This window comes from Phaethon lepturus, unplaced genomic scaffold (genome assembly GCF_000687285.1).
Source record: "Phaethon lepturus isolate BGI_N335 unplaced genomic scaffold, ASM68728v1 scaffold14698, whole genome shotgun sequence".
Lineage (NCBI taxonomy): Eukaryota > Metazoa > Chordata > Aves > Phaethontiformes > Phaethontidae > Phaethon > Phaethon lepturus.
The window spans coordinates 3121-23232 of NW_010559814.1; the positions used below are offsets into that span (position 1 = coordinate 3121).

Below are 20112 nucleotides of genomic sequence, written 5' to 3' on the forward strand. Positions count from 1 at the left end.
AACTATGCACCCTATTCAGTAAGTCTAAGCACAGTGTCTTTCAAGTGGTGTGACCATGTGTCCTCTTTTGTTTCCTATTCCTTTTTTAGTGTTTTTTAGAATTCTGCTGGGATTTGTCAGTATGACCCTGCTGACAAGCGATCTGATGATTTCAAGAACTGCCCCCGTCTCTTTCCTGAGAAAGAGATAATTACAGATTCAAAGCCTGTCACTGTAGATACATACTTAAAGGTAATTTTGTGCCCATACACATTATTTTGCACCTACCAGTGCAAACATTTTGTCATCTGCTCACTTGATATTATGTGTACCTAAGATGTAAGCCTTAGCTGTCAACTTTAGACGTGATTATTCTGAAAAATTTTGTCATGGCATTATTCACTGCTTTGTCAGGTAGTTTGTGACTAGATTGAGCCTCACAAGTTCCAAAGCACATCTCTGAATGGGATTCCGCTAGTTAACTTGTGACAAAATGACATTTATTTCCTATCTCTAGGATGAGGGGAACGTCCCTTCTACCCACTGATTGTTTAGTTTCTAGGATTGCACCATCTACACTTATGTAACCCATACACAACAGTTTTTCCTTCTAGTATGTTGGAAAGCATCATAGGGACAGGTCAGTTTTTTCTTTGGTTAGCTTCAAAAGCTCTTTCACTGTTGATGCTTGGAAATGAACCATACGATCCCTGGAAGAATCAGTTAAGTTTATCTTTTTGTAGGCACAATCTCTCATATTCTGTGTGCTGTGCACATATTTTTTGCAAATGGGTCATTCTGAGACACATCTTGTAGTAACAGGCAACATCAATTGACAGTTTTTCATTCTTTAGGCAACATGAGCAAATACGAACATTTAAAATGGACATTTCTAATAGTTTGAAATGTATATGAATTCTGGTAATTATAAAATAAATGTCTTTTTAATTGCTCAGATTCATTAGTCACAACTGATTCAGTGATTGTTCTCACTCATTTAGAACATAGGGGAATTTAATGGCAGATGTGAAGTAAATTTTTATTCTTATGACATCTTTAGAACAGAATCTGACCTATATCTCCCTTTAGTTTTTGCTCAGTGTTTGATAAAAAGTTGAATGTTTATATGATGGACTATGAGCTTTTTGATTGTCCTGGTAAGCAGCAGCTGCAAAATCTGATGCAGTTTAGTGTGTGACAAAGCTGAATGTCACACAGTAATTCATATGAATAGGAGCCAAGCTAATATTCCTTATTGGGGTAAAATGCCCACTAAAATGTTTTTATGGAATTAGGATGGCAGATTCATCATGGAAATTTGGGAACTCCCATTTTGGGTGCATTGAAAACGCATTGTTTAGATGAACAAACTATTTATACAGACATGCGGTGTAATACTGGATACTCTTTTAATCTTTTAGTAATCCAGACGTTACCATATGGACAAACCGCACAGATTGATTTGAGGAGGCCTCACTGGATAAACGAATACCCTGCTTCAGTTAATTTGCTGAGCCTTTATGTTAGTGTATCAGGAAAAAAAAATGTTTTCCAGCACATAGTTTATTTGCAGTGACATATAAAATGAGACTGATGACAATAAACACAGGTTTAAGGCAGCTTGTTTGACAAGCAGCTTGTGATGGTCTGGGCAGTTATCTGGAGGGCTTTCTTTCAGTACTTCATTGCTTGTAGCCAACACACGGCCTTTCCAATGTGGAACCACCTTTGCACGTACATATCAGAGAATGCACACAGTTTCCTCTACCGTTTTGCTTTCAGTGATGTACCTGCATTAATTTAGCTTAATGCTGTAATGGGTTATTTAGTTTTGTTATCAACCTCTGCTTTCTCAATCTTCTGTCCTGTGAGGAACTGCCATATTCCTCCTCTGTAGTTCTCATTCCCCAGGGCATATACAAAGGCATCCACTGTTGGCACAGTCTTGGCAATAATGGCAGGAATCTGTTGAGAGACAAAATATTTATTAATAGGAAAATGCACCAAGGAGCCAATGGGCTGATTTCAACCTAGGCTTAGTTTCCCTTTACCAAACAAATGCCTGTCTCCAATGGTTGCTTGGTATGCCTGGAGAGATGAGAGGTAAAAGCAATTTGGTCAGTTGGAGGCCCTTGCTCAGGAAATTATAGTCTCCAGGAGAAAGAATTTAGATCAGCATCATCTGAAACTAGGATATTTCAGTTGAGAGTGAATACAAACACTTAGGAGGTGTGAAGGGTGTGCCGTGGACACCTTTTGATGGCTAAGTGGGCTAGTATTGCTAACATGTTTTGCGTGGAATGCTGAATACCTAAGTACAGTAATGCATTTGGTGACCTGAAACTGGGCTGATTTTGGGGGATTAAATGAAAATTGAAAGGTTTGGTGTGAGGCAGCCTTGGAGACAAGACTCAAAGAAAAAAGGGAAAAGAGGAGGCAGCATAACCTTAAGAGTGATCAATTGCTGCTTCCTTGAGGAGAGAGAAGTATTAGAAAAATGAATGAGGCAAACAGTCTCTTCAAAATTGAAAATTTTGAGCTGGTATTTGACTTTGGGAAGGACACAAAAAGCTCCTGCAAACCATGAAGCAGGGCAGGCTACAGACCTCTGCCTGTGGAAGAAAAAAACCCCTTGACTTCCTAAATTTCTGCTTGATCAAAGCAGTAATACAATGCCTGTTATATCACTGTGCTTAGCTATTTTGTCTTGTAAGTGGTAGATGTACAGAATGCTTTGAGGAAACGATCTACTTGTTATACATGTTATAACATGTTATACATGTTATAACAAGTAAAACCAATTGTGAGTAAATTGGCATTGTTCCATATGAATGTCAAGAGGAGAGTAAGGAGAATGTCATTGTTTGAATTCCCTCGGGTTGCATAGACGTACCATGCGGTATTTTGGTGAAATGAACATCACATTTTCAACTGCTGCGTAGAAGCTTAAAAGGCAATAAGGACCCCAGCAAATGACCAACGTCTTCAATGGTAAACCAGTATTAAACTGAAAAACAAGAGCAATAAATTCCTTTGTATTTCACAACTGCACACTGCAACAAGCGGATGGGACAGATCCTGTGAGACTGGTCTGTGTTCAATAGCAGGAGAGGGTCAGCCAGCAGGATATGCTGTATCATTGCTGCTTTGCTTTCAATGTCAGAGGTGTGCGAGTGCATCTCCCTCTGCGTTGAGGGCTGCCTATGCAGCAAGCCCCGAAGCGCTGTTCCTGGAGGCCAGTGGGGGTGGCAGTTGCTCCTGGGCAGAGGTGACAAAGCCCCTTATGGTATCAGTTAAATCAGTGTATGTGCTAGACATAGAAGCCATGGCCAGTAACTGGTGCCAAGGTGGGAGGGCAATGTGTAAATTTAAAAACAGATAAAAAGGAACGATATTTTGCTGACTTCTTAGAGGGTTTTCCAGACAAATTGTTTGAAGCCACTACTATGGCAGTGCAACAGATGGATACCAGTGTCATGGTAGTAGGATTCCTTTGTCCTTCATGCTAGGGCCTTATCCATGGTGTTCATGGCCAGCTGTTCCCAAATATCTTATAAACATTAATGAATAGGGAAGTGATAATTTCATCCTTAAATTTTCTGCATCGTAACTGGTCTGCACAGCTACAAAATATGTTAAGAAAAAATCACACGCTATTGCATAAACTCACTGAAAATAAAGGTAGTAGACTTATAATAACAAACACTGAGATTCGTTCAAGAAATATGTAGAGGGCACATGTGTATATATTCCAGGTGGCTATGAACCAGTCTGCCTGACTGTCTCTGCTGGTATAACATCCCCCTTGAGAACTGACTGTCTTTACTGAGTGCAGGGGTCGGGCTGTGCCTGCCAGCCACGCATAGTGCCCCAGACTATATAGCCTGCACCTCAGGAAACAACTCATATAATCACCATATTACATTCCCATAAACCTGCCACACCAGAGCAATTCCTTTGTTTCCAGCTCATAAAGATTTCTGAATTTCCTCAGCCAAGTGTAAACATGGTGTGTTTAGGAAGGCCCTTCTTCCTCCACGGGGTGCCTGCGTGTTTCCTCGCAGTGCTACAGTTCTGTCTGACTTCCTCAGTGATAAGCTAAGAGCCTGTAGCAGCTCAGGAAATAATGATCCCTCCTGAGAAAAATTTCTCTGGATAGATATTGATACGCTATTAACAAATATTCTGCCTGCTGCGTGTTTGTTTTGTGGCTAGAGTTGGATCAGTGTTGGTGGAGGGGAACCCTCAGGGTCACTAGTCTGACCTCTGCTTTGATGGGGAACTGTTTACAGCACTAGGTCGAGGCAGATGTGGTTGCCTGGTAAAATCTTGAAGTCTCTAAGGATGGGGTTTCCACGAACTTCCTGGGTGGCCCCATCCTGTGTTGCACTACCCTCCTACCCAAGTAACACCGGGGAGATAGCACAGAGGGAGCTGAGACAAAGCCTCTGTGAAAGAAATTAGCTTTTTGAGGACTTTGTCCCTGTTGGATGCAGCCTGATTTTTGGCAAGGCAGTTGCAGGGACTGAGAAAGCTTTCTTACCTTATAGTGCCCACTTTTCTTGAACTTCTGATGTACGGACTGATAGGCTGTCAGTATGATGAAACCTGGGATCATGAAATTGAAAATGGACAGAGCAAAAAGGAATGTGACATAGTTTCTGGAAAGGGTGAGGAGGGAAAAAAAAAAGAGGTTGTTAATTCCTCTCCAGGGTATCTGTGTAAACTTGCTGTAAATATTCATTAACTCATATTTTTAAAATTGACAAAACCAGTTTTGTCAACGTGCTTTAGGTGCAGCATTTGCTGAAGACCGGTGAAGTTGTGCCATGTTGTTGTGTGCTGGATGGATAGTATTGCAGAAAATTACAACAGGTGTTTTGTTTCTAAACCCAAGCATTCCTACTCAGACATCAGTGCTGGACTGCGTAAAAACAAAACCATTCTTAAAAAGATTCAAGTCCTAAACTCAGAAAAGATGCAGTTTATAGATGACCAAGGAATAAGGGAGTCGCAGAAACCTGAGCATCAGCCTCTCCCATGGAGGAAGCTGACTTCAGCTGTTCCCACATGCTGCCATGCTAGTCAAGGCAGCCTTGGGTTGTGCCTGCCTTGCCCCACCTGCTGGGGAGGGAGATCTGCCCCAGCACCAATGATGGGGGACAGCTGTGGGTTCTGGTGTGCTGCCAAGGCCACCCCAGGGGACAGCAGCCTCCACCCGCCCTCCTGTGGGAGCTGGCCCTGGCCCTCACCTGTCCCCTTTGCTGTAGTCCAGGGTGCAGCAGGTTCGGAGGGGTTCGTAGTCGTATTCCCCCCACCCCAGCAAGGGCATCATGGACCAAAAGGCAGCAAACAGCCACGCAAACACCATCATGGAGATGGCCGTGCTCCACTGCAGCTTGCTCCCTGTGGGAAGAGAAAAGGGAGTCTCCATGCCCAGAATGAAACCATGAGGCGAAGCTGTCCTGCTCTGTGGGGCCAGAGCCAAGTGCCCCAGCTCCTGGGCCTCACACAGAAACAAGCAGTTGCCTGTGTTTTGTATCCTGAAGCCAACCTGGGTCTGGAGGAATCAACCTTGTGTAACATTTGTGGGAAGCTCTTAGACTTCAGGAAACAGCAAAGTGTCCTGCCCTTTTGTGTGCTTTGCTTAGACAATTGCTGTATTGCTGCTCAGCTTTGTTCCACACTGGAGATACAGGTGCCATTACAAACATTATATTCCTGTGTTTTGGGAACATGTTTAAAGACACAGATGAGGCAGAGAGTAAAAGGCACAGGGTGATGCAATAAATAGTTTGAAGAACTAGAGCCTTGCTGCACAGTGTGAATCAGATCAAAAATGTGACTCTGCACACGGTCCCCAGCCACTGCCTACTTCCCTCCTGCCCTGCCAGGTGTGCAGGGCATGTGTGGGTATTAAATATACCCTGGTATAAAGACACTGCTCATCAATATTGAAACAAGGATCTAAAACAATTAAGGTCAATTTCTCTCTCTGTATATAATTTTGGGAAGGTTATTGATTAGATGATTAGTTTAACTTTGGAAGGTTATTGATTAGGTGATTAGTTTAACTTTTATATAGATTTCTTTAGCCTAATAACTGTGTGATTATGTTTAACGGCCGATTCTCATAGTCTTTAGACTGTATTTGCCTCAATGCTAACATTGTAACTATGTGTAAACAGTTAATCACAAGGAAAGCAGGCCTCATGAAATTTAAAACAAAGAAGAGTTAAGAGCAAGGACTGAGAGATTAAGAGAACAGAGAAGGTATCTTAACCTTGAGCATAGAGACAGACTGACAGGAATGCTCTAACAACGATGATAAGAGGAATGCTCTAACAAGGATGATAAGAAGGAACTGCTTGGCTGGACAACAGAAGGGGCAAACATCCAAGGAGAAGAAATTATCCTCAAGAGACCTGAGACCATAAAAGGGAAAAAGGAGTAGAGGTCTAACTCCCCAAATGACCACTGATGACCACCCGAGACCCCCGCGCATGCGTAGTAGTTTTGCAACGCCAGTATTACGTAAATGTAGTAGATAAGCAAGGAGGCGGTGGTTTCTTGGAAAATGTGTGAATATTCATGTCTTTAAGGTATATAAAGGATGAACTTTTGTTTCAGCGCACGCATGTTAGGAGGAGATATCCCCCATGCGTCCAGCGCTGCAATAAATAAGTCTGCTTAATAACACTTTGATGTAATTGTGTTTGAATTTGACTCTTTTGAATCAATATCTATGTGAATATATATAAACAACTTGACAACAGATCTTGTCCTAAAAATACTGCTGGTCAAATTACTTTGCCTTTAAGATCATTGCTTAACTTGGAACAGGAAATGTGAAGCTCAGCATTAATATTTTTCTAATTTTATAATAAAATTGATCACTTGTGCCTATCTCACCCAGTTCCATAGGAATAGGTCAATGAATGAAATGAAAGATTAGAAACTTCAGAAAACACAGGAAGTATTTCTTCACAGCGAAGGCAGGCAGGCAGGCTTCCCTGCTGCTGCAGGACATTGTGTTAGCCTCACTGCTTGCATGTAAAAAGGCCTGGATAATTTTGTTATCGAGACTAATGTCCGTAATCATGCCCATGCTGAATAGCCCATGACGCCAGCTGCACCAGCAAGGAGCACGGTGACTTTGCCCACTACTGATCCTTTCTAATCAAATCTCCCATTAGGGAGAAGCGATGATGTAATTTTCACTGAGGTTGGGAAGCAATCTTTCCATTTGCCCTTAACAGCAGCATTATGACAGCAGGGCAGGAAGATTCAGGCCAATTCTGGCCTTTCTCAGAAAGGTGGAGGATTGGAGGTGGGAAGCATGAGGTGCATGAGGTACGTGAGGTGAGGCCTGGCCATGGGATCAGACACAGCTGACTTGTGGGTGGAGAGCATGTGGGGGCCACACAGGCTGGAGATCCTTTATGAGCAGTAGCCCCAGGAAAGACAGGAAACTCTACAGTAGCTATTTTGTGGTGTACCATCCTGGTTTCTTTGAAAGAAGGATAATAAAGTAGGTGTGTTAGTGAAATTGCCTTTTTATAGGAATGCTGATTTTACCTCTGTCCTTTTTCTTGTCTTCCAGAGGCTCTTCAGGGAAAAGAATTAGAGTTTGAGTGGCATTAAAAATCAACTTGGAAAAATTGTTTGGTGCAGGTGTTTAAAAATTCGTTATGTGTGACAAGACAGGCATACACATTGCAATTTAAATACCAAGGAAAAAGTAAAGGAAATTCTTTTTGTTAAATACTCTGTGTTTTAATATGGTAGTTACCAAAAATATATTGTTTTTTTAGTAATTTAAAACATTATTTTAAATAATTACTAATGAAGAATTATTAATAATGACTAATATCTGTCTTTCATATGATTCCTACATAGAACATACACTTTGGCTGCAAAGGCTCAAATATTGCTTTGTAGTACTGACATCATATGACTCTAGAATGACATAGATGACAATAAAGCCATAGTTTCTGATTTAGGGGACTAGAAATACGAGTCAAACTTTTTAGTGACTTGTAATTATTTTTAACCTCCCAGTCCAAAGAAGCAGTGTAGCCTAAGTTGTATCTTTCAGAACTGCATCCTATTTAGGTATATGCTTAGACAAGCATGTTAGAGTTGTTACTCATCCAAGGTTTCCATTTCCATTTCCATTTGTGTTCAACATAGCAGTTCTTGTAGCTTGGCTTTACACATCGTAACTTGAAATTCAATCAGGAAAAAGCTTATTACACAAGCTGTCAGGTTTGTTTTGTGTTTTACATATTCTAGCAACTTTTAAAAGTCATTATCAAAAGCAGCTGCACTAAAACCTGGATCTGAATTGTGTTTCTTTTAAACCAAGCTCATGCCAAAGGTAGCTTTATTGCTTTGGGAATACAATTTTCTAAGTGGTAAGCCTTCCTGATATTCTGAAAAAACAAGCTAAATCTTGGAGGGCCATTGTTTCTCAGCAAGTCCTATGAAATAGTTAATACTAATTATTTTTCGTGGTATCTTGTGACAGAAACTTTTCTCCTTTTCCACCCCATCCTTCATGGACTACTTCAATATTGTGAAGGTCTCAAAATGCAATGGGCCCTGACTGGGGCACTGTAGTGGTCCTAGCCACACACAGGCACCTTATGGATCTTTGCATGTGAGGAAAAGATCCCTGCATTGACAAAATTTGCTCTCAGCTGCTGGGACAGTATTGGTGGCATGCTGAAGGCAGCTTGTAGGTGCCTGCACTGACAGAGGATGGCTGATTCAGCTGCCCGTGTACATGCATGGAGGGGTTGGTGGAATCTCACCCTCCCTGCTGTTGCCTTGCACAGAAAAGCAGAGGAAGCTCTTGCTCCACTGGACCACCTCCAGGGTCCTTCACAGTGCCCAATCTCTGGTGCCACATCTGTCCTCTGGCCCCATGTGCTACTGGCTGGGGTGTGTGCAGGCAACAAGAAAGTTGTGAGGCCTCCTGCTTTCAAATATTTTCAATCAAGAGTGGCTTTAATGGAGATTTCTATGTTTAATTTTTTAACAAGGGAAGTGCAGCCTATATGACACTTTAGGGGAAAACTTGCTGTGCTTTTAGCTGGCAATGCCCTGCCGCAGTGCCCCCCTGCTGCAGCTGGGGAGGCCCATGCACCTGGCAGGCCCATGGGGAGCACAGTGAGATGACATGTCTCAATTTCCATTAGCTTTCTTTTCCTAATTTTTTGCTTTAGTGTTTGCATCTCTTCTGTGAAAAATTGTAAGAAAAGGGTTATTTTAGTTACTTTTCCATGGGTGTTAGGGAACATCTTTTTCTTATTATATGTAGAATAAAAGGACCAGGCAACGATGGAGTCTGGAACCCGGCATGTCTCAACAGCCTGCATTTGGAAAGCTCATCTCTGGGGCCGAGTTCATATGTTCTCTCTCCTCACATTTAAGGAGTCCCATTTTGGACGCTAGAAAAGGAGAGAATCAGAACTGACTAAATTTTTCCTTCTGGATTTGTCCTTTTGCAGAATGACGATAATGGTGAAATAGTCCTAGTGAAATCAGCTGCCTGTTGACTCTCCAGAAAATGTTTAAGGACACATCAGAAGTAGCTAAAAATGTATGAATGTAAAATTAAACAAACTTGATATTATTTTAGTTTTACCCAGAAAAAAAATACTTTCAGTACAAGAACAGCGAAAGAACCGTGCTCTGTTCACATGGCAAAAACATCCTCTGAGAGGGCCGACTGCAAGAGGGCAAGTTGAGAGCAGTTCAGTGTTTTTTGTGCAGAGCAGGCCATTGCTTTACCTTAAATGCCTTTTTTGGCCTGATAAAATTTAATGTAATAGCCATGTAGGTCCTAATTCAGTTAAATGTGCATGTATGGAGTTCAGCATATGCTTAAGGATATAATTCCCAATTAGGGCCTAGTGCTGGTAATTTGGTCCTATTAAGTCTAATCACTCTTGTGCTCTGGCTTTCTCTCCTTGAAAAACAAGAGGGAAGCTTCTCTTTTCCATACGGTGAAATATTAATACAGGGGATTTTAAATGGCATCTGTTTGGAACAGAAAAAGGTCACTCTTATAAACAAAACCCCCCTGTTGTTTAAAGATTACTAAAATTGTTATGTCAAAAGCTTAAATTTTTGGAAGTGCTACGTAGACCGTGGAACAATCCTTTTTATTATTCTGTCCAGTTTTTAGTGACATAATCATAAACTATTTCTCCATCTTTAGCTTGTGGGGGCATTTATGAATTTAGATTTTTTGAAGATTTATAAATTGGTCAAATATTTAGCTGATTTTCACAGAAAGCAAAAAATACATCTCTGACACAGTGACTACCTTTCAACTAGATTTCAGGCTGGTGTGCAAAAGAAAATTCTCACACAAAACATCAACAGGATTTTCTAGGATGGAGGGGGAAAAAAGTCCCTTTTCCTCATTCTTGCAAATGGTTAAGTTATAATGCTGATATATTCCAGAACAACGTGACTTGTATCAGACTTCATGGCATGCATCACTTAAAATTGGCAAAGTTTGTCAAAGACAAAAATATCTGAAAGTCTTATAAGGGAAAATATGTATCAGTCATAAACAAAATAGGTGTTGGTACCTACTTCATCTGCAGTGTAAAAAGTACCAGTCACTGGTGCTCACAAGTATTCATTTTTTGTAGGAATAAGCAAGCTGCACTGCGTAGTACTTTCTTTTGTGCATATTATTAGAAAAAAACTCTTTAAAATAACGTAGTAAAGGGATTTTTTTTACTCCATTAATTTTTTGCTGTAATTTTTTTGCATGATCATAAAACTGTCTTGGCAATTACCTCCTGCTTCAGTGAAAATGCAAGATCTGTACAAACATTGGCATTTTGTCAGGGAAAACTGATGCAGGTGCAAGATTAGATGAAGGAAGTGTAGTGGGGTGGCTGCAATAGTGTGACAGGAGGTAAGGACATGCTCGTAATTTGACAAAGCTGACAGCTGCAATTGAAGAAAATGGTACCTCGCTAATCTTTGAATACTGATATAACAACCTAAATTTCCTTGAATGTTAAGGATTAGATAAAACTCACTGTAATTCTACTTCTTGAAATTGAATGTTGCTGAAATCCCTGCTGATTTTGTTCATCTTTTCTCTTGTAATATCGAGAAAAGTACTGACATAAATCACTTCAGATTTTCCATTTCCCCCTAATTCCTAAATGCAAGTGTAAAATCTTCTAGATTTTTTTTCTTTCCTTTTAAAACTCTAACTCTGTGCTGTGGCTATGAAAGGAAAAAACCTGTTCAGGACCTTTCCTTCCACCTTATGGCAGGTTACTTCCCAGGCTGCTGCTTCCTTCCTCCCTTCCTTCCTATATTAAGAAGATATTTCAGGACCTTTTCCTCATTTGAATGGTGAGGGAGGGAGAACCAACAATATGTACATTGACATCAAATGGCATCTTCTGTCCTGAATGCTTGGCTATTGATAGACTCCTCAGTTTGCCCTTTCCTCCTCCACTGTCAGACACTAACATAAAACTGCTTCTGTTTTCTCCTTTTCCCTCTAATGATCAAATTTTGAAATACAATAATCTGTTTTCCCATCTAGCTTCAAACCCTTCAGACTCCCCTGTCTATTCTCTTCTTATTGCATACTTTTAGGCTACAGATTTCTGTAGTTCTCTCCTCCTTGCTGTGAAAGTAGCATCTCACAGGCCCCAAAGCCATACTAAGGGATGAAAAGAGAGTTGCCCAGCATGGTTGCCTGGGAGGACAAAAGCAAGAGGAGGAAGAGCAAAATGTCTTGAAACTCTAGCTTCTCTGTCATGTGTGATAGTCATACTATCTTGATGATTCTTCCATATGCCAATCAATATCAACCTTTTTTTCTGATGAGTGATGTGTCTAGTTATCAGTGCACTTTAAAGGCTAGCACTTGTCACTGAGGGTTGTATTGACTTCCAAATTTAAAAACCTGGTTGATTTTCAGGATGCTGGTGAAAATATTTGTGTTATTAGTATCCAGAATGGCTGTAAAAGTCCCATTTTTTCTCATCATCTTAGTAATCTCTCACATTCTCATCTGCTTTCTTCCCTAGAAATATGTATAGTGGATAATCAAGTGTCAAGCTGAGGAATGCCACAACAAAGGTTTTCTCAGAAACAGTTAGGACATAACAAAAACATTTACGATGGTGTAATTGAGTCTGGAAGGAGTACCAGTTCCCAGGGAATGAAGATAAAAGGTTGATAGCTTTTTTTTTTAGGCAAAAGAATTCTGTACCTTCTGTACAGGCATGCAACTCGCACCAATGTCAATAGATAGGAGTTTAATGTATGGATTGAGAACACAGCATAGCCTGTAGGCTTGGTATATCAGATCTATGAAATATGACTTAATCTTCCTTACAATCAACATGTGAAGGATGAAACTAGAAATGGCTGGTTTTACTGGAATAGTCACAGAACATGAGCTTATAAAACCTTCTGGGTTTTTGTTTTTGGTTTGTTGTTCAAAATGTTCAGTAATAGCAGAAATGTTTGGCCATCAGTAAGTAACAATTTGAGTGAAGTAAAGAAGCTTGTGCCCTTAGGGTCACTCTGCCCGTGCTCTTAATGTAGGATGCTCTTGACTGGAGGAGTGCATGACATGAAAGCTTTAAAGTCAATGTTGCAGAGAGTAAAATGTCTTTCCAAAGACATCCTTATTTTCAGGGTGTCCCTCTTGTAAAATACAGATGCTACTCTACTAGCTCCAAACGCATTCCAGTGTCAAAAAGGTGTTGCTACAGATTTAGGTTACAACCTGCATTATTTGGGGCCTTGGCCTAGATAGGAAAAAACCAAACATTTCCTCACCTGAGCTGAATTCTTGACAAAAGTTGCAGAACAAAAAGTTGGCAATCTTTCCACCCGCAATGGGATGACCAGATTGAACATGTTTGCTGTGTTCTGGGTGTGTTTTACCACTTGCTGCTTTAATTGTATGGAGGCCACAACTGAAAGGCTATGTAGATGCTGATGGCGGAGGGGATTGAAGCGCTGCAGATCAGCAGTTTCTTCCCCAGCCAGCTTCTACATGTTCATTTAGAAAACATTTTGTGAAGTGGTCTAAAAAACCTGTGCTTTAGCACAAGAAAAGGAAGGCTACATTTGTCAATTAACATTGCCAAAAAGACACAATTTTTTGGGGAATGGTATGGTCACTTGGGGTCCTCTGGACTTCTCATTCCTCTGGAAAGGGCCTGGCTTTAGCAGGAAACACAAAAGCTGCAGACCTGCATGGGAGGACCTCATCCATTTCTCACAAGTGGCAGAGCTCACGCACAACTGCCAAAATGGCCAGTAGTGCAGATTAGGGCATTCCTAGCATTACAGAGTGCTGAGACGTCCAAACATCATGCCTGTGTACCATATTCACTAGAAAGCAGGTTTTGCCAGTTCCAATGCTCACAAGGCTGTTTCTTTTACAGCGGATGATAATGCCCCTTGCTGTGCTTCCCGACTTCTGTGCTAAGCGAATACAGTTACTCCCCCATTCTTCCCATCTGCAGTGGTGGCTGGAGCACGCTGGAGTCCCAGCACAAATCCTAGGAGTCTCTGGAAACACCAAATCCAACTCAGCACCCTAATTCACCAGGAATTTGCACTCATGTTACATGAATAAATCAAGTACCACCAAAGTTTAGAAGGTAGTTCTGTGATAAAAGACAGAAGCGTATCTCTCTCTATAAATCCATATATTAGACAGTCCTGTCAACTTCTGTTTCTCACCTAAACAAAAAATATGCTTTCAGAAGTCCACAAAAAAAGGCAACTTTTTCTTCCTGGGTTGATCTTATTGTCTAATATTAACTTACCATTAAATACAGCTGTCAGAGCTAGTTAAAAACTAAATTGCAAGAAAAAACAAAAGATGGCCTTCACTAAGAGAAGAAAAACAACATATTCCTCCTCTTACCAGTACTTAAAAATATCTCTGCCGCTTTTATTGAAACTTACAGAGGATTTGCTCCTTGCTTGGGAGCAAAAGTACTGAATTCTAGTCTTCATAAGGAGGCCTGGAAGGTAGCACAAACCCCACAAATGGCTCTTGTGTCCCAAAGTGCCAGTGTGTCACGCAGCAGGGCTGCTGACCTCCCTCTGCCTGGTCGTACCCCTGCAGAGGTATTTTGCTGTGACTCTGTTCCAGCTGCTGTTTCTGCAGAGGCAGCGCTCTAGCTACACTAAATTTATCTGTAATTAGTAAACTCTGCATGGGCATGAAGATCTGTTTGGTAAACAGCAGGATGTTGGATGGAAGCCCAAGGGGCATAGATTTTTCTTCAATATGAGGAGTTGGATTTTGTTTGGGACACTGAAGATTACTTATGGAGAAGGTGAAAGCATGGCAAGAGGGTCATGAATTGGATGTGATCTGGAAGAGAAAATAACTCCTGAAGGTGGTTGGTTGGTGCCCCCTTTATGCGAAGAGAGCCTTTGGAGCGATTGTTTATATTTGCTCTATCTCTGGTGTGTAAGATAAATAAACTTATATATAAGATAAGCAGATAATAAATATGTGCTTGCTTTGAGTCTCTGAAATCTAAGCAAGCTGCCTTATAGCAGGATCTGGGTAAGGCTGCTAGGTAAGTTGTAGCCCTTACTTGTACAGTAGTGATGATACCGGTCCCAGGCGACTGCAGCACTGGAGCTAATGCTGGCTAGAGCTGTCAAGAAGCCCTGGAATCCATGAATTTGACAGCCGTCAGAGCCGTAGGGCCAGTATCTGTCAACAAACAAGGAATATGTTAAGAAAATGATAGAAAAAGGTGAAGACATGTTTAGAAATTACATTAGTGGAGAGGGTAAAATGATAGACTGTGCATGTGCTTTCTAAGTCTGAGAAACATTGTGAAAGCTGTTACTGTGGTTCCCTTTAGGTATTTGCTAGCATTTATCTTGCTGTGGTGTCTGATATAATACAACATCTGTTTTTACTCTTAGTATGGAGAAGAAAATATAACCCTGCATTTATGTGTTGGGAGGATGTTTTCTTTATTTGAAATCTACATTTCATCCAGTTACCCATATCTTCAAAATCTGCACCCAATGGGAGCAGACAATTTGTCAACATGTGAAAGTAGCAAATGAGTAATAATCTTTTGGAAAGTCAATGTTCACCATGCAACACAGTACAAAAGCTCACAACAAATAGAAATACTCCTGATCGCAAGCCCAATGTCTTGGCCTCCAAATGTCTTTGCAGACACAGAATCAAAAGAACCATGAGATGGTCTTATGTAGCAGACATCTGCTGACATGTGCCTTCAATATCCGGGTCACTCATGGCAGAGCGCCATGGCTTTTTTTCTCTCTGTTTACCTAACCTGACTCTTTATGCTCATAAAGCTGTCTGTGAGGTGGAAATCTTCAGCAATCTCCTTTCTCATGTATTTACAGAACACCAGTATAATTTGTTAGGAGACTACCCCTGGAAGTCCCTTTGAACAGGAGATAGCTGACTTGGGAGGCTGGGAGACTTCTGCTCCCATTGGAAGGAAAAGGTCCTGCAATTGTTAAAATCAAGCTCATTTTGATGCATTTACCTTAGCTTTTCATCTCCAGTTCAGTAAGGTAATCTTTATTGACTTCAGTGTCTGAAGTCTGAAACGAGTGCCCTATACAGGAGGTAAAATAGTGTTGAATAAGGCCTTATTGGAGATATAACTGACTTGCTAATTTGCAAAAATATTTTTATATCCATTAAGAGAGAATAAAATGGTCACATTCTGGCTTGAAATGTATTTCTGTTCTCTGTTAGAGGTATTTCCAGGGTTTAAAAATATACTACTTAGGTGGAATTATTCATCAGCTATTTTATAGGGTGGTGGGGTTTTTTCTGAGTGTGGTTTGACTGATTTGTTTGTTGTAATTATTCACTGAAATGCTTGATATTGTTTCTGTCCTCTGATTGATATGTGTGAAAATGTGTCACAACTCACTCATGTGAACTCCCTGCTAACAGATCTGCATTTACATTTTCAACAAACTTCTCAAATAAATGCTTTAATTGGAAAAGTTCATAACAAAACCGAAAGGCTTGCAGATAAATTTGGGGTAAATCTAGAGGTTTAGTCAAATGAAAATGTACTACTATTTTGACATTCAAGTAGCTCCTACTATAAGCACTGGTAAAGCTGTCTGGTTAAATGTCTTCTATAATCAGTCTAATCTGTCAGTGGTTATATGCAGTAAAGTCTGCTTTTTTACTTGTAGAACTACATAGAGTTTCAGTTTGCTGTTTCAGATTGAGAGAACAAGAAGGTTGGTTAGATGGTATGATAGAAAGAGAGTCTTTTAATTAATTTGATCTCTTAGAATTTAAGCTGTTAATTTTCATGTGGTTCTTCGGAGCATCCTTTAGGAAAAAGAAGATATACCTTAGGAAGCTGGAAAAGGCAGCGATGAATGCATTGATGCAGATCCCGCAGTCGGCCAGTGCAATGCTAAGAACCAGCAGATTGCTGGGTGTTCGGAGTTCTTTGATTTTTCGGAAAGAAATAATTGTCAAGCCATTCAGACAGAAACCAAGCAGGGCTGAAATACAGAATTGTTTGGTGTGATTCAACTGGAAGTGGAAAATGTCTACAATGGCACTGCTGTTTTCTTTAATGAGAGAACAATAATTACTATGGAAACTTAGGCACATCTGTAGTGGTCAGAGCCTGCACAAAAGTTATGAAGACTTTCAGGAGAGAAGTCACAGCTGACAGCCGAAGCCAGTGCTTCAAGCTGCATCAGGGATATGGCCACTCATGCAGAGCAGAAATGGTTTAATTTTATTTGTAATTCTGCCTTTTGTTTTAATAGAGAAACCTGATTTCCAGGCTCCATCCAGGGGCATGTCGGTCAGAGCGAGGAAGGTTCAGAGGAGGCAGCTTCAGAGGGTCTGACAACCAGCACATGTGCTGGTGCACACATCTCCACGCCTGTCTTTGGTAGAAAAAAGGTTGTGTTTAATGCAAATGATAAAATTCTTTTGTGTTTAAGCATAGAAATCCCTCAGCCATGTTTCAGTCAGCCTGCCTCCCTTTGGGCTTCTGTCTAAAGTTAACGTAAACAGTGCTTGAATCACACCAGCTCAATCTTACTACTGCCCTTCGTCAATAGGCTATACATGGAAAGAAATAATCTAATTATAAAAAGCAGTCACTGATAGATTTAAAAAAATGAGTTAATGTTTGCCCTCAGAGAGGAGCATCCAAGCAACCCCAGCTATTCACCCAGCATAGAGCTGTGCCACCCTGAAACCCATTCTTCACTGGTTTAAACTCAGACTTTGTCCTTTAATGTCCTTTTCAAGATGACCAGAATTATTTTAGCTGTGATGAGGCTCTGACTCAACATCTCATCTCTAAGTCTCAGTTAGATGAGAGGCAATATGTCTTTTTATTTGTGTTCTTCTTGGAAAGAGAAATGATGTAGCACAGAAAAAAATCCCTATCTCCTAATCCTGTAAAGTACTGTAGTTATGCTCATTGTCTTAAGTCTGCAGTTACATAAGATGGATGATTTTGTCTAGTCAGAAATCCTACCCCTACCTTAATTGCATTAATGGCTGATGGCATAACCATAGTAACAGCTGATGTGTGTCTTTCATTACATAACATATAACAAAATATTTCCAGGAGAAATATTTGGAGCCATTTGAGATCTGCTGTGCTTACTTCCTCGCTGCCAGCTTATCTCCCACCCATAGGGTAAAACTGCTGCCAACTCTCCCAAATGCAGTCAAGCCTTTAGGAGAGGTATGTTGTGACAATATTTCAAGTAGAGATGAAGAGTTTTTACTATATCAACCTTTTTCTATCTTTCCTCTGTTTTTGGAAGCTCCAGGCTTCACCCCACTCTGCTTTCTTGAAGGACAGCATGAATGTACAAATAGAGAACTTATTAAATAAATAAAAAAAGAATTCTAAGTCTTCATTTTTAGAACGGCAAATGAGTCCAGTTAATAAAGCGATTGCAAGGTTTTCTTCTTCCCTAGCACTTTTTTGCAAACTGCACTTAGAAGCTGCAGCAAAAAAGGTCTTCATTGCCTTCCTCTCAGAGTCTCTAAGAAAGTGAATTAATCTTTAATTATTTAGTTTGATCTTCTAAGTCAGATGACAAAGATAAAGTATCATTGCCAATCTGCTGTGCACATTCTGCCTAAAACTCTATAGAAAATACTTGTGTTTAGTTAAACATAAGTGTGTTAGATCACATCTAGTTTTCAGTGAAGGTTACCAGCAGGTACTTTGCTTGGAGTTCAACAACTGCAAGTCCCTGGCAGGCTGCAGCCCCCAGGCACAGGTGGGTGGGCAGGTGAGGGCCGGCAGGGCTGTGGTACCACCACCAGCTGTTCCTCAGCAGGACCCTGGCTGTTGGGCTCTGCCAGCATCCGACGGTGTCCCTGTCCTCCTGCCACTCCTCACCTCTCAGTAACAAAGTGCAAAGTCATGCCAGGACCTGCCAGGCCCTGAGATGGCTTAATAGCTGTTGGCCAGGTTTAGCCCTGAACTCTCTGTTTAGGCAGCAGCTCACCCCCAGGCCAGTAGTAGAAGCTTTTTCTTCTCTTTCTCTCTTCCAAGGAAGAGTTTCTGACACAGCTCTTCCAGCTTTTGTTTGCCTTCCAGCTGAGCTCACCTGAAAGGAGAGGGCAAGCATCCTCCTTTCTGCCAAGCTCCATGTTTGTGGGGAGAGCTGATGAGCATTTAGCCTATTCAATGGAGCTTACAGCTTCTCTTCCTCTGCTGTTGGGCCCCATGATCCCTGCATCCCCAACTGAGCCGCACTATGCCTGGATGGGGTCCCAGGCCCTGACCAGGATGTAGCTCAGAAGAGATGCCAGTGACTGACACTGAAATAATCCGGGCTACAAGCCTGTCCTTTGCTAGCTTCCAGGTAGATACAAATTCACAGTTTTGTTGCAGTCTCTCAAAGTGGCACATCCCTTAAGAAAAGCCCACATTGGCTAAATTAAATGAATATGGCCTCCTACCTCAAATTTTGCTTCTTAACACTGTGAGAGCTTTTGAATCTCATGCAAGGGTATTTCTGTTTGTTACTTTTACCCAGCAGCCATTAATTGCAGCACTACCAATGCAATCTGGATGTATGCTAACTGTTAACAGGCTATTTTTGGACCTATCATCTTTGATTATAAGATGGCCATCACAGCCCACAAAACAAGCAGCCCAATTTTATTGGGAGGTCATCAGTCATTTCAACATCCTTCCCCTGAGGAAGATAAAATTGCCTTTAAAACTCAACAACAAAATCTTACATCCCAAATTCTCTGTAAGAAAGCTAAATAGCAAGTACTTCCCCACCACAGGGCAGCTACATATACACAGCAGGACTTTACTGCAAACAGCTTGCAGCTTACCCTGTTTTACTCACAAGAAGTATTATTATTGGTGATGTCACAGTAAACATCATAGGTATGGGTCAGCGTACCACAAATGCTGCTGCTTGCTTTAGTTTTCCTTCCCCCTCCCATCAGGAATAATAGAGGGAAAAATCTTATTGCTGCTGAAGTCCCACAGTGAGCTTACCTTCTACCAGCAGGGCAGTGCCGATGGCAAACACCTCTAATTCAGTGAAGCCTTCAGGGAGAGGGTATGCAGTGACCATACTTGCGATAAAAATGCCAACAGATTTAACCTCTGCCCTCTGTTATAGCTGTAGGGCTGCCTTTTCTCCAGATCCCCCTTCTTCCACTAGCCCAAGGCTTCTTAAAGGAGCAGCTCACGTGCAGACACATGCTCATTATTATATAAAAGCCTTGGGATTTTTACTCCCACCACTACAATCCCTGCAAGAATGTTATTAATGATGGGACTAGCATCAACCTGCACTCCCCCTTCCCCTGCAAATCGTATTTCAGACACCAGTACAATGAAAGCATTCATTGCAATTACAACAAGTTCTTTGTAGAGACAAGATTAAAAGAACCCTGTCCAGTTAATTCTGCAACACTGGAAAAGAATTAAAGGTTGTGGAACGAAGGAAACATGTAATATATAATTGGGGAGTGACCTGGAAAACAAAGGGGCACTCATTCAGTTGATAATTAGGGGAAAAGTATGAACCAAGAATTTCTGCAGAGTATAGGTCTTCCTCATC

General features: G+C 41.1%; 1 protein-coding gene across 1 annotated transcript; it reads right to left on the reverse strand.

The window, feature by feature from the left end:
* Positions 1 to 1600: 1600 nt before the first annotated feature.
* RGR (retinal G protein coupled receptor) lies at positions 1601 to 19716 on the reverse strand. The gene is made up of 7 exons (XM_010293493.1): positions 19542 to 19716; positions 16383 to 16539; positions 14607 to 14728; positions 5232 to 5385; positions 4523 to 4640; positions 2873 to 2986; positions 1601 to 1944 (listed from the first exon to the last, which is right to left on the reverse strand). The coding sequence occupies exons 1-7, from the start codon at positions 19618 to 19620 to the stop codon at positions 1801 to 1803; spliced, it is 888 nt and encodes a 295-aa protein (XP_010291795.1). The 5' UTR covers positions 19621 to 19716; the 3' UTR covers positions 1601 to 1800.
* Between the last annotated feature and the right edge of the window lie 396 nt (positions 19717 to 20112).

Coding starts and splice junctions, on each gene's coding strand:
- RGR (XM_010293493.1), bottom strand. CDS start 19,620: ATGGTCACTGCATACCCTCTCCCTGAAGGCTTCACTGAATTAGAGGTG. Junction 5,386..14,606: donor GTATCATCACTACTGTACAA/GTAAGGGCTACA, acceptor CTCTTCCCACAG/GGAGCAAGCTGCAGTGGAGC. Junction 1,945..2,872: donor TTTCACCAAAATACCGCATG/GTACGTCTATGC, acceptor GTCTCTCAACAG/ATTCCTGCCATTATTGCCAA.